The following is a 12,886-nucleotide window of genomic DNA, read 5'->3' as shown; positions in this document are numbered from 1 at the left end:
TTTTTGAGACGGAGTCTAGGTCTGTTGCCCAAGCTGGAGTGCAGTGGCAGGATCTTGACTCACTGCAAGCTCCACCTCCCGGGTTCACGCCCATTCTCCTGCCTCAGCCTCCAGAGTAGCTGGAACTACAGGTGCCCGCCACCACGCCTGGCTAATTTTTGTATTTTTAGTAGAGACAGGGTTTCACCGTGTTAGCCAGGATGGTCTCAATCTCCTGACCTTGTGATCTGCCCGCCTCGGCCTCCCAAAGTGCTGGGATTACAGGCGTGAGCCACTGCACCCAGCCGGCGAGTTTCTCTTTTTAAAAAGAAACACTGCTGGCATAAGATAATTATTTAGCACTTTAGAATGAATGACAATCAAATGTTTTACTATCCATTGTAGCAACTGGAGCACTGGTCATGGGGGCATAAGAATAATACTAAAGACTGGAGGAAGAAGAGAATGGGAAATCAGATATAACAGACAAACTTTATAGTTTTGTCTAAACCAGTAATTATTATATCTCTATCGCCCTTGGCAAGTTTCCCCTTACTTAGGAATAATATAAACAACTCTCTGGACGGTGGAATAGGTAACCATAGGTAAGTATTTGAGAACCAGCTAGATTTGTGCAACAGAGAGACCGTGGTATATCCTTTCTTCTTTCCTGGCTTCTCTTCTAAAAACTTAGTTTCTGTTAATAAAATGGGTTCTGATGAAAGATGTAGACTCTCTTGCTCCAGAAATATAGAAATTTAGGTAAGAGACCAACATGTAAAGCATCTTTGGGCCTACTTTTACTCAGATCTAGAATTGATTATTTTAAACTGACTTAATTTTTAAACATGTATTATTTATCATGTCCTATGGAGAGAAATCAAATGATATATCAAGACAAAAGAATGTAATAGAAAAAGTACTGAAGTTAGAAGATGTGAATGCTAGACCTGCCTCTGCCCCTTACACATCAAGTTATGTGATCTTGAGCAAATAGCTTAACCTCTCTGATTCCCCTTGTGTAACATGAGAATAACATTGGCCATCCTGCCTACATCATGAGACTGATCAGAGCGCCAAGTATGATAATGTATTAAAAGACTTTGCATACCCTGAGGTGTAATATGCAAATATAACATAGCTATTACATTACTCTTACATGAGTAGTTTACTGTTGACAATGAAATCAGAGGACCCAATTTTTTTCATCTCCCAAAGTATGACTCAGAGTCATAGCAAAGACCAACACGAACATTTTTTAGAAATCACTGAGAGGCCAATCTAGGAAAAAAATTCCCCTCAAAGGAACTGATTTGTATGGAAACTGTTTCAAAGTGACATCCTTGAAGTCTCCTATGGGCAAACAAACTTCTACTTGGACTGAGAAGACAAGGATACCAACAGAAGGTTGTTACTGGTTTTTATTGTTTAAGATTTTCATACATACAAAGATAGTTTTCACTATATCATCATTAATATCCTGTGAAACTTGGATTATGGGAACTACTTTTGTAAAAAGATGGGATTGATAGCTATTTTAGTCATGTCTGTGAAAAATACTTGCTTTATTTAATTTGCATATGAGTTGAATATAGAAGGAAATTATTTCAGTTTAATACAGCCTTAAAAAAAACTTAATTGCTGTATTCCTAATACTTCCTGTTACTTGATGCCTTTCATCCTCACCACTACCCACCAAGAAAACAAAAAGGCATTCTGGTAACTTCTGCTTCCTAGACATAGGGTTTTCAGTTGGAAACCATTTTTTACTTTATCACTCTTTAGAGTGGCCCTTAACTAATTGAAGACTAATATAGTGCATAGTCTCTGTCTTGGGATATTTCTATACTGAAGTGCCCTACAGAAGGGCAGAAAAGATTGGCTCAGCCTTGATTCCATCATGGTTGATATGGTTTGCCTGTGACCTCACCCAAATCTCATCTTGAATTGTAGCTCCCATAATTTCCATGTGTTGTGGGAGGGACCCAGTGAGAGATAATTAAATCATGGAGGGGGTGTCCCCCATGCTGTACTCATGGTAGTAAATAAGTCACAAGATCTGATGGTTTTATAAGGGGTTTCCCCTTTCACTTCGCTCTCATTCTTTCTTGCCTGCACCATGTAAGATGTGCCTTTTTCCTTCCATCATGATTGTGAGGCCTCCCTATCCATGTGGAACTGTGAGTCTATTAAACCTCTTTTCCTTTCTAAATAACCTAGTCTCTGGTATGTCTTTATCAGCAGCATGAAAACAGACTAATACAGTAAACTGGTACCAGTAGAGTGGGGTGCTCCTGTAAAGATAACCCAAAATTCGGTAACAGGGAGAGGTTGAAACAGTTTGGAAGGCTCAGAAGATAGGAAAATGTGGAAAAGTTTGGAACTTCCTAGAGACTTGTTGAATGGCTTTGACCAAAATGCTGATAATGATATAGACAATGAAATCTAGGCTGAGGTGGTCTCAGATGGAGATGAGGAACTTGTTGGGAACTGGAGCAAAGGTGGCTCTTGCTATGTTTTAGCAAAGAGACTAGCGGCATTTTGCCCATGCCCAAGAGAGTTGTGGAACTTTGAACTTGAGGGAGATGATTTAGGATATCTGGTGGAAGAAATTTCTAAGCAGCAAAGCATTCAAGAGGTGACTTGGGTCCTGTTAAAAGCATTCAGTTTTAAAGGGAAACAGCATAAAAGTTCAGAAAATTTGCAGCCTAACTATGCAATAGAAAAGAAAAACCCATTTTTTGAGGAGAAATTCACACTGGCTGCAGAAATTTGCATAAGTGGCAAGAAGACAAATGTTAATCCCCAAGACAATGGGGAAAATGTCTCCAGGGCATGTCAGAGACCTTTGCAGCAGACCCTTCCATCACAGGCCCAGAGGTCTAGGAGGAAAAAATGGTTTCATGGGCTGGGCCCAAGGCCCCCTTGCTATGTATACCCTAGGTACTTGATATCCCGCATCCCAGCTGCTCCAGTCATGGCTAAAAGGAGCTAAGGTACAGCTTGGGCTATGGTTTCAGAGGGTGCAAGCCCCAAGCCTTGGCAGCTTCCACATAGTGTTGAGCCTGCAAATGCACAGAAGTCAAGAACTGGGGTTTGGGAACATCCACATAGATTTCAGAGGATATATGGAAATGCCTGGATGTCCAGGCAGAAGTTTGCTCAAGGGGCAGGGCCCTCATGGAGAGCCTCTGCTAGGGCAGTGTGGAAGGGAAATGTGGGGGCTGGGGGTCAAAGCCCCCACAGAGAGTTCCCACTAGACACTACCTAGTGGAGCTGTGAGAAGAGGGCCAGTGTCTTCTAGACTCCGGAATGGTAGATCCACTGACACCTTGCACCATGCACCTGGAAAGCCACACTCATTGCCAGCCCATGAAAGCAGCTGGGAGGGAGGCTGTACCCTGCAAAGCCACAGAGGCAGAGCTGCCCAAGACCATGGGAACCCACCTCTTGCATCAGCATGACCTAGATGTGAGACATAGAGTAAAAGGAGACCATTTGGGAGCTTTAAGATTTGCCTGCTCTGCTGGATTTCAGACTTGCACAGGGCCTTTAGCTCCTTCGTTTAGGCCAATTTCTTCCATTTGGAATGGGTGTATTTATCCAATGCCTGTACCCCCACTGTATCTAGGAAGTAATTAACTTGCTTTTGATTTTACATGCTCACAGGTGGAAGGGACTTGCCTTGTCTCAGATGAGACTTCGCCCTTTTGAGTTAATGCTGAAATGAGTTAAGACTTTGGGGGACCGTTGGGAAGGCATGATTGGTTTTGAAATATGCAGACATGAGATTTGGCAGGGGCCAGGGTGGACTGATATGGTTTGGCTATGTCCTCACCCAAATCTCAGCTTGAATTGTAGCTCTCATAATTCCCACATGTTGTGGGAGGGACCCCGTGAGAGATAATTGAATCATGGAGGTGGTGTCCCCCATGCTGTCCTCGTGATAGTACATAAATCTTGGGATCCATTGGTTTTATAAGGGGTTTCTCCTTTCACTTTGCTCTCATTCTCTCTTGCCTACTTCCATGTAAGACATGCCTTTTGCCTTCCACCATGATTGTGAGGCCTCCCCAGCCACATGGAATTGTGAGTCCATTAAACTTCTTTTCCTTTATAAATTACCCGGTCTCGAGTATGTCTTTATCAGCAGCATAAAAACAGACTAATACAACGGTAATTCATGTTAGTTTAAATTATAGGAAGTAAAGCTAAAGTCAAATTCACCTGCTCCAAATCTGTGATTACTTAAATATTATCTGTTGACCTTCAATGGAACATAAAGTTTATTCATTAGGTCTTAAAAATTGGACTACCATGGAAATTATTATTATCATAATATTTTCTTCTGTTTCTGGAATGAATTGACATTTTTAGTTTACCTTCCCTAAAGTGTTTTATCAAAAAGTTATTCTATTCAGTAATTCTTGAAAAGTGTTAATAATATCAAAGATAACAATATGGAATAATTGGCCAATATAATTTTATACTCCATTGACATAATCCAAAGCATTGAAAAAATGCATCTCAAAATATGCACCACACTTACTTATGTTCTCAGTATTATGAGGCTATGACAAGCCAATAGACCATTTCATGAAGGCTTAAATTTTCACCAAGAGTAATTTCAGTATGAGAGAACTTTGGTCCTCTCTCATGGGTTTTTTTTTTAATTGCTTTAATGCTTGGGAGGTTTTACCCCATCTTCCATCTCCAGATCATAAAATGATCATCTGTTTGGCTCTTATTCATGTAAAAATTAACACTAACCCTTGTCTTACACCATAGCAGAAAAATTAACTCAAAATGTATCATAGATCTAAATATCAAAGCTAAAATTATAAAAACTCAGAGGAAAAAGCATGGGAGAGAATCTTTGTGGTTTTGGAATAAGAAAAGACTCCTCCAGTAGTACGCATAAACACCAATCAAAAAGAAAAATTTGGTTAATGAACTTCATCAAAATCATTCTCTTTAAAAGACACTGTTAAGAAAATTAAAATGCATGAGACATATTGGAAAAAATTTACCAAATGTATAATCAATAAAGGCCTTGTTTTATACCTATGTCATTTCTTCTTTGAGCTTGGTAAACACAAACACAATACTCCAGCAGAATCCACTCTTCTACCTGGCCAGACCATCTGCACCTGGAAATAAGTCATGGCATTCCAGGAATTACTTCTCTTTCTTTGGAACATGCTTCACCGGCATAGATTTTCTGCTTATATTAGCTGTCTATAATCATTTCTTTTAATGCTCTTGGTGGATTCTAAATATTAGTCAATCACTGCAGCAAAAAGAAATCAAATTATTGAAGCTGAGTGATAGGTTTAAGAGGGAGTTCCTTATCCTAGTCTCTTTATATTCAGGAATATAGAAAATATTTTAAATGAAGTCAAAAATATACTCTCACAGCTATCAATAATCTGTTCTTGGATCAAACTCTCATCCATGTGAGTTAGAGTATGTTTATAGAATGTTTCTGGTGTTTATTTATTTTCTTAATATGCATGCTGCTTTTCCTTAGGAGAGATTTTTAAAAATCAGTCTACAGGAGTTTTATCTGATCCATCTGCACTGTATTTAATAGAAAGACCTTCAAGTTTCTGACATATGGGAACCCATAATCCCTACTGTTTTCTCATGGTAGTCAGTTTCCTCTTTTTCACATTCCATCTCAGTAGGAGACTGAGAGGGGAATAATTAGATATCTGTATTCACATCATATCTCACTGAAAGTTGGAATCTGGACAGGTATAAATAAGCAGAGCCAGGCAGATTGAGAATCTACATTAGCTCAATTCCAAATCTAAGGAATATAGGTTACATTTCAGCTCTTGCAACCTCATCCACGTCTCCAGCACATTTTCTCCATTCCTTGTGTTGTAATTTTCTTCAACTGCTTCAACTGCTTCAACTGCTTTTTTTTTTAATGTAAGGATGTTCATCATATTATTTTATTTTTAAACTTTTCAGTTTGGGGTTCATGTGCAGGTTTGTTATATAGGTAAACTCATGTCACGGGGGTTTGTTGTACAGATTATTTCATCACCCCAGTACCCAATAGACACTTTTTCTGGTCCTCTCCCTCCTCCCACCATCCATCTTCAAGTAGGCCCCAGTGTCTGTTGTTCCCCTTGTTGTGTCCATGTGTTCTCATAATTTAGCTCCCACTTATAAGTGATAACATGTGATATTTGGTTTTCTGTTCCTGCACTAGTTTGCTAAAGATAATGGCCTCCACCTCCATCCATGTTCCTGCATAGGATATGATCTCATTCTTTTCATGGCTGCATAGTATTCCATGGTATATGTATACCACATTTTCTTTATTCAGCCCACCATTGTTAGGCATCTAGGTTGATTCCATGTCTTTGCTATTGTGAATAGTGTTGCAGTGAACATACATATGCATGTATTTTTATGATAAAATGAATTATATTGCTTTAGGTATACACCCAGTAATAGAATTACCAGGCTGAGTGGTAATTCTGTTTTTAGCTCCTTATGGAATTGTCATACTGCTTTCTATAATGGTTGAACTAATCTACACTCCCACCAACAGAGTATAAGATTCCCTTTTTTCTGTAACTTTGCCAGCATCTGTTATTTTTTGACTTTTTAATAATAGTCATTCTGACTGCTGTGAGATGTATCTCATTGTGGTTTTGATTTACATTTCTTTAATGATCAGTGATATTGAGCTGTATTTCACATGCTTGTTGGCCACATGTATGTCTTCTTTTGAAAAGTGTTCATGTCCTTTGCCCACTTTTTAATGGGGTTGTTTGGTTTTTTTCTTGTAAATTGCTTTAAGTTCCTTATAGATGCTGGATATTTAGACCTTTGTCAGATTCCTATATTTTCTCCCCACTCTGTAGGTTGCCTGTTTACTCTGTTGATAGTTTCTTTTGCTGTGCAGAAGCTCTTAAGTTTAATTAGATCTCGTTTTGCCTTCTTATCCTTTGACTAAGCCAATGCTGAACAACTGTAATTCTAGATGAATCTAACTATCCATCTCTACCCCATCTTAGATTACAGAGCCCTGCTGCAGAAAAACTACATTACCAAATGGCACTATACATTCTTGTTTGCACAATTTACATATACATAAACTTGATCAACTACCTCTTCCATTCTCCAGAGTAACTATTCTAAATCTTTTCCTCTCTCTCTCTACCTAACTTCTTACTTCACATATAAAACTTTACCTTCAGTAGATAACCTCACTTCTTACTTCACATATAAAACAGAAACAAAAACCAGAGAGGTCATCAATAAATCAACTCATTTCAAACATCCTTCCTTCTTGTTTCACAGAAATAAATATCCCTCTGTTTAGGGTTAATTCATTCAGCAGTGCTCTAGATCCCATGTCCATCAATTTCCTTAGTGAAATAACTCTAATTATTGCCCTCTTTCTCACCTTCCTCAAATATAGCCAACATTCATTACCTTCACTTCCTCACTTGTATACTTCTCAACCTAGTGCTTGAGAATGTTTCTACTGTTGCCATACCATGAAATGGTTATTTACAAAGCCATACTGACTTCTCTACTGTTGATTATTCCCAGGGCCTTTAAACTCCCTTGATTCATTGAGCTATTTCACAATCTGAGTGTCATATCTGTGACACTACTGTCTCCTGGTTTTACTCCTGTTTCTCTAGCCATTCATGAAACATGTGTTGAAATATATGAAGAGGAGCCCATGTAGGACATCACTTCTGCCTAAATTTTAAGTAGGCTATTTTCCAGTAGTCCATCCTTTGGTCTTTGTCACCACATACTTTATTTCTGAGCACTCTCATCTCTACCTGCAGCTTCAACCAGCAACTGATGACCATGATATTTTTTAATCTTCAGTCTAAGCCTCTCCTAAATTTCATATTCCTCTGCCTACTGGATATCTCCATCTGTTTTTCCCCACAGGCACTTATCTTCAACTTGTCCACTGCCAATCTCTTTCTCCTGCATCCCATGTCTCAGTCAGTGTACTGCCATCATCCAGTTATCTAAGTAATAAACCCAAGACTTATCCTAATGTTGTGAACTTCTGTTTTTTGGTCTCTAATAACATGAAGCTCTATCCGTTCTACCTCTAAAAATTCTCTTGAATCTGCTCTCTTCATCCTAATGCTACCGCTAATTCAGACCCTCATTTTGCCTCCCTTGAAGAACTGCATTAGCCTCCTAATTTGTCTCCCTGCCTTGTGTTTCACTTTTCTTCCACCTTTTGTTTTCCTGGGTCCCAGTGTGATCTTTCAAAACTGCAAATCTGATTATCTTGCGTAAAGTCTTCAATGGCCCCCTAACTGTATCATTCAAAACACAGTTATTTAGCGTTATCAGTCATGAATTATTCCCATCTTAGAGGAGCTCTCAAAAGTGTTACTGCAAACAAGGCTTCCAGTTTTGAACCATGTCTTCATACCTACCTGATATCCCGATTATTCTATACCACACTTATGATTTCCTGAATGTGCCATGTTAGTCCCACATCCTAGATCACTCTCCTTCTTTTTTACTTGGCTGACTTGTGTTCATTCATTTACCCAATACCCTTTGCCCCCATCTATAAGTATGGCTATAAGTATATGTATGTAGTAAGTGTCCTGGTTTATCTCTATGAAGTATATTCTAATAGATAGTTCACTTTTTGCTCTCTAGTCCTGATTCTTAACATATTGAAGGCAGGAACTGTGTTTTTCACATCTATTTACCAAACAAAAATAGTGCCAGATATACAATAAGCATTCAGTGAATGTTTGTTTATTTATTTATTTATTTATTTATTTATTTATTTATTTTTTGAGATGGAGTATTGCTCTGTCACACAGGCTGGAGTGCAGTGATGTGATCTTGGCTCACTGCAACTTCCGCCTCCTGGGTTCAAGCAATTTGTCTGCCTCAGCCTCCTGAGTAGCTGGAATTATAGCACTCACCACCATGCCCACTTAATTTTGGTATTTTTAGTAGAGACAGGGTTTCACCCTGTTGGTCAGGCTAGTCTCAAACTCCTGACCTCAAGTGATCCATCTGCCTCAGCCTCCTAAAGTGCTGAGATTACAAGCATAAGCTACAACACCTGGCCTACATTCAGTGAATGTTTATTGAGTGGCCTAAGAATGGCTTATCAAGAAACTGTAAATAAGTTCATTTCATATGCCAGTATTGCCAGATATTGTAATCATACATTATCTTTCAGATCTAGCTTAATGCAATGCATGCTTTATCTTTTTATTTTCCTTTTAAGAATAATTTTTTTACCAAAAACTTATTGTAGAAATGTTCAAACATAAAGTAGAAAGAATAGAATAATGAGTCCACTGATGCCCATCACCCATCCTCATCAGCATCCTGCTACTCTTGTTTCATCTGTTTTCCCACCACTTTTTCCCTAGAGCATTTTAAAATAAATTCTATAAATTATATTATTTTGCCTATAAACAGTTTAGTGTATATCACTAGATAAACACTAACAAAGCACAGTGTATTTCTTGCTTTTATTCTGAATGTATTCTACTTTCTCTTATGCTGTCTATGGACCAATTTAAGCATGGCAATTATAAATTATGACATTTTTTTAAATGTCTGACTACTGATCTTCCTTCAGGCTTTACTCAGGGTTACCCTCGCTTCCCAAGTATGTTGACTCTAAATTGTGATAAAATACACATAACAAAATTTACCATTTTAACTATTTTTAAGTGTACAATTCAGTAGTGTTAAGTACAGTCACATTGTGATGCAATCTCCAGAACTCCTTTTTCTCTTTTAAAATTGAAACTTTATGCCTAGTCTTCCTCACTTCCCCCTCCCCCGCCCCAGCACCTGGAAACCATCCTTCTACTTTTGTATCTATGAATTTGACTGTTCTAGTCATATAGAATTCTAGTCAATGGAATATTCTAGTCAAATTAGGTAGTGGAGTCAAATATTTGAATGACAGATATGATATTTGTCTTATTTTATTTTGTATAGTAGTCTCAAGGTTTACCAATACTGTAGCATTTGTCAGTATTTCCTTCCTTTTTAACACTAAATAACATTCCATTGTATGAATATACCTCATTTTATTAATCCATTCATGAATGAACACATGTGTTGCTTACAACGTTTGGCTATTATGAATATTGCTACTATAAAGATGAATGTATCTATGTCTCTTTGGGACCCTGCTTTCAATTCTTTGGGGGATATAGCCAGAAGTGGAATTGCTGGGTCATATAGTAATCCTATTTTTAATTATTGAGGAACCATCATATTGTTTTCCACAATGGTTGTACCATTTTACATTCTTATTAATAATGTGTGAAGGTTCCAATTTTTCTAAATCCTTGCCAACACTTGTTATTTTCTGGAGGTTTTTGTTTGTTTGTTTGTTTTTTTATAGAAGCCATCCTAACTAATATGGGGTAGGATAAACATTTTTTAAAATGTTATTATATTCCAGTGTCTCCATTAACAAAACAATAATTCCTTTGTATCATCTAATAAAAAAGGGATTTCTAACATGCTCTTCCCAGTCCCCATATCCCTATATTGCCATTTCCTCAAACTAGAAGCTTTGGAGCCACCACTGATTCCGCTCTTATTCTCTTATCTCATATCCAATTCTTTATAAAATCCACATATGTACCCAGAATACTCCCACCCCACTTCTCACCCTTCTAGCCATTTCCACGACCCTGGTCCAAGCTACCACCATCTCTCCTGGATTGTTTCTGCAGCCTTCCAAGAGATCTCCCTGTTTGTTCACTCTTGCCTCTCTTCAATCTGTTCTCAACTTGGCAACCAGCATAATCTTGTCCAAACAAATCTCAGACTGACACTCCTCTGCTCAATGCCTTCCAATGCTTCTCCATCTCACACTCAGTAAAAATCAAAGTCCTTCTACTGGCCTATGAGGCCCTACATGAGCTGAGTCCATGTTACCTACCTGAACTTATCCCTTGTAACTTTCCCTTTTGTTCATTCTCCTCCAGCCACTGACTGCATTCTTGGTGTTCTTGAACACACTACTATTCTCCTACTTCAGGGCCTTTGCCTCAAATTATCTTTCCTCTGAAACCTGCTTGATTTGCTTCCTAAATTCCATGAGATGTCAGCTTCATAAGGAGGCTTTCTATTAACACCTTTTTAAAAGTGGAAATCAACCCCTCAAGAATTCTCTACTCCCCTCTGCAGCTTTACTTTATCCTGTAAACTTTATCATTATCTAACATAATATATATTTTACTTGTTTATTTTCTGCCCACTGTCATTAAAGTACAAGCTTCAGATGGGCAAGGAATTTTAGATAAAATCCCTGGCATATAATAATGCCCAATAAGTAATTGTGAGTAGAGTTTATATCCCTGTACATATTTTTGTGGTTGCTCCCCAGATCTGCACCACAACTTAAAAAGCAAAATAAAAGAATGCATATCTTTCCAAAGCAAGAAGACTGGCATAAATTGGACAGATGATGAAAAAAGGAGCTACAAGGATAAAGGAATAGTTCAAACTCAAGAAATATTGCAGTATTTGCTCCCCATCATGCATAACCCTAAAAACATGCAAACCACTCAGATAAAACAGCTATTCAATCCAAGAACCAACTTCCCAATCCAACATCAGTAAGTCAATACAGTTTTTATCAAATATCTTAGCTATTTAATAATCTTTTTAAAGGAAGCAGGGCTTATTAATTTATTATCCTAAGAAAAAAATCTGCTCTTGAAAATGATGTCAGCTGCATCACATTTGGCAAAGAACAAAGACCCAAAGCTGTCAGAAAACACTGGATAAGTAAAGGAGTAAGTTATCAGGCCTTATTTAATTGATTATTTGCATGAAACTACTCATTAATTTAGATCTATTAATAAAGTATGCATAAATAAAGTATGATTATAGCCTGACTTGAATATTGTCAGCTGTTCTAAATCCTATGGGGTAACTTTCTAATCCTATGGGGTAACCAGGATTAAAAATAATTAACCTGAGCTACTTCAGTTTATTGATACTCAGATGAAAGCAGAAAGAGTGAGCCCAGTTTTCTTCTAAAGATAAAAAATAGAACCACCTCTAAGGCCAAAAGAAAACATGTGTAAATAAAAGTAAAGACAGTAACAAGCTGAAAATAATAAATACAATAGTAATATTATCAACAGATTTTTGTAATGTACTTCCTATGTGCTACACACTGTTCTAAGTTATACATGTATACACTTTACATTTTACACATGAGAAAATTGAGGTCCTAAGAGGTTAAATAATTTGTCCAAAGCCTCACAAGCCAATACATAGTGGAATCTGGAGTCAAATCCACCTAGACCTTCTGATTCCAGAGTCCTCCTGAACTTTATCATTATGTGTTGCCATTTCTCTTTATACAGTGAAAAACATGACCAATATACTTAATATACAAAGAGTGCTTACATATCAACTGGAAACTTACAAATACTTTCATAAGAAAATGGGTGAAGGCTATGAAGCATTGCTACTGTGCATTAGTGAAAACCCTGACTCTTCACTAGGCATCCTCTGACACCAGCCCAATGGGGAGAGAAAGAGGTACTTCATTTCTGTCCATTGAGTGTGGAAATCTCGGCTCCCCATTTGGTTTCCAATGACACCCTGCGGGAGGAGAGAGACTCTTTATAGGCCAATGGGAGAGTCAAAGTTCTGGCTTCTACTTGTCCTTCTTTGACACCACCCTTGCAGAAGTTTGAGATCCCTCATTATACCTCATAAGAGTGGAAGCGTAAGCCCCTCAGCCTCTGCTTACATGGGTGGGAGTGAGGGCACTGTTTATCAGTGGCACTTGGCTGGAGTACAGTGGTTATTGCCTAACATTTTCTGTATCAGTAGGCTGTCCCTTTCCTGGTCCTTTTCTACATAATACAGGCTATTGTTGAGA

At 38.0% G+C, this 12,886-nt stretch overlaps 1 protein-coding gene across 19 annotated transcripts in view; it reads left to right on the top strand.

Moving 5' to 3' along the window:
• The window catches only part of LOC105471336 (AGBL carboxypeptidase 3), a 149,652-nt gene that overhangs the window by 106,201 nt on the left and 30,565 nt on the right, over positions 1 to 12,886 (top strand). For 9 of the 19 annotated variants that reach the window (XM_024789566.2, XM_071094452.1, XM_071094453.1 and 6 more), the window contains one exon: positions 11,372 to 11,603. The exons of 9 other annotated variants lie outside the window; for them this stretch is intronic. In XM_024789566.2, the coding sequence (XP_024645334.2) occupies positions 11,372 to 11,603 (232 nt within the window). Of the gene's footprint in view, positions 1 to 11,371; positions 11,604 to 12,886 lie in introns of those variants that run through there. One more of the 19 variants, XM_071094457.1, reaches the window with a different exon arrangement.

Source organism: Macaca nemestrina, chromosome 4 (assembly GCF_043159975.1).
Source record: "Macaca nemestrina isolate mMacNem1 chromosome 4, mMacNem.hap1, whole genome shotgun sequence".
NCBI classification, from domain to species: domain Eukaryota; kingdom Metazoa; phylum Chordata; class Mammalia; order Primates; family Cercopithecidae; genus Macaca; species Macaca nemestrina.
Note: the sequence above shows the minus strand (reverse complement) of the source record. Positions and strands in the feature narration are given on the sequence as shown.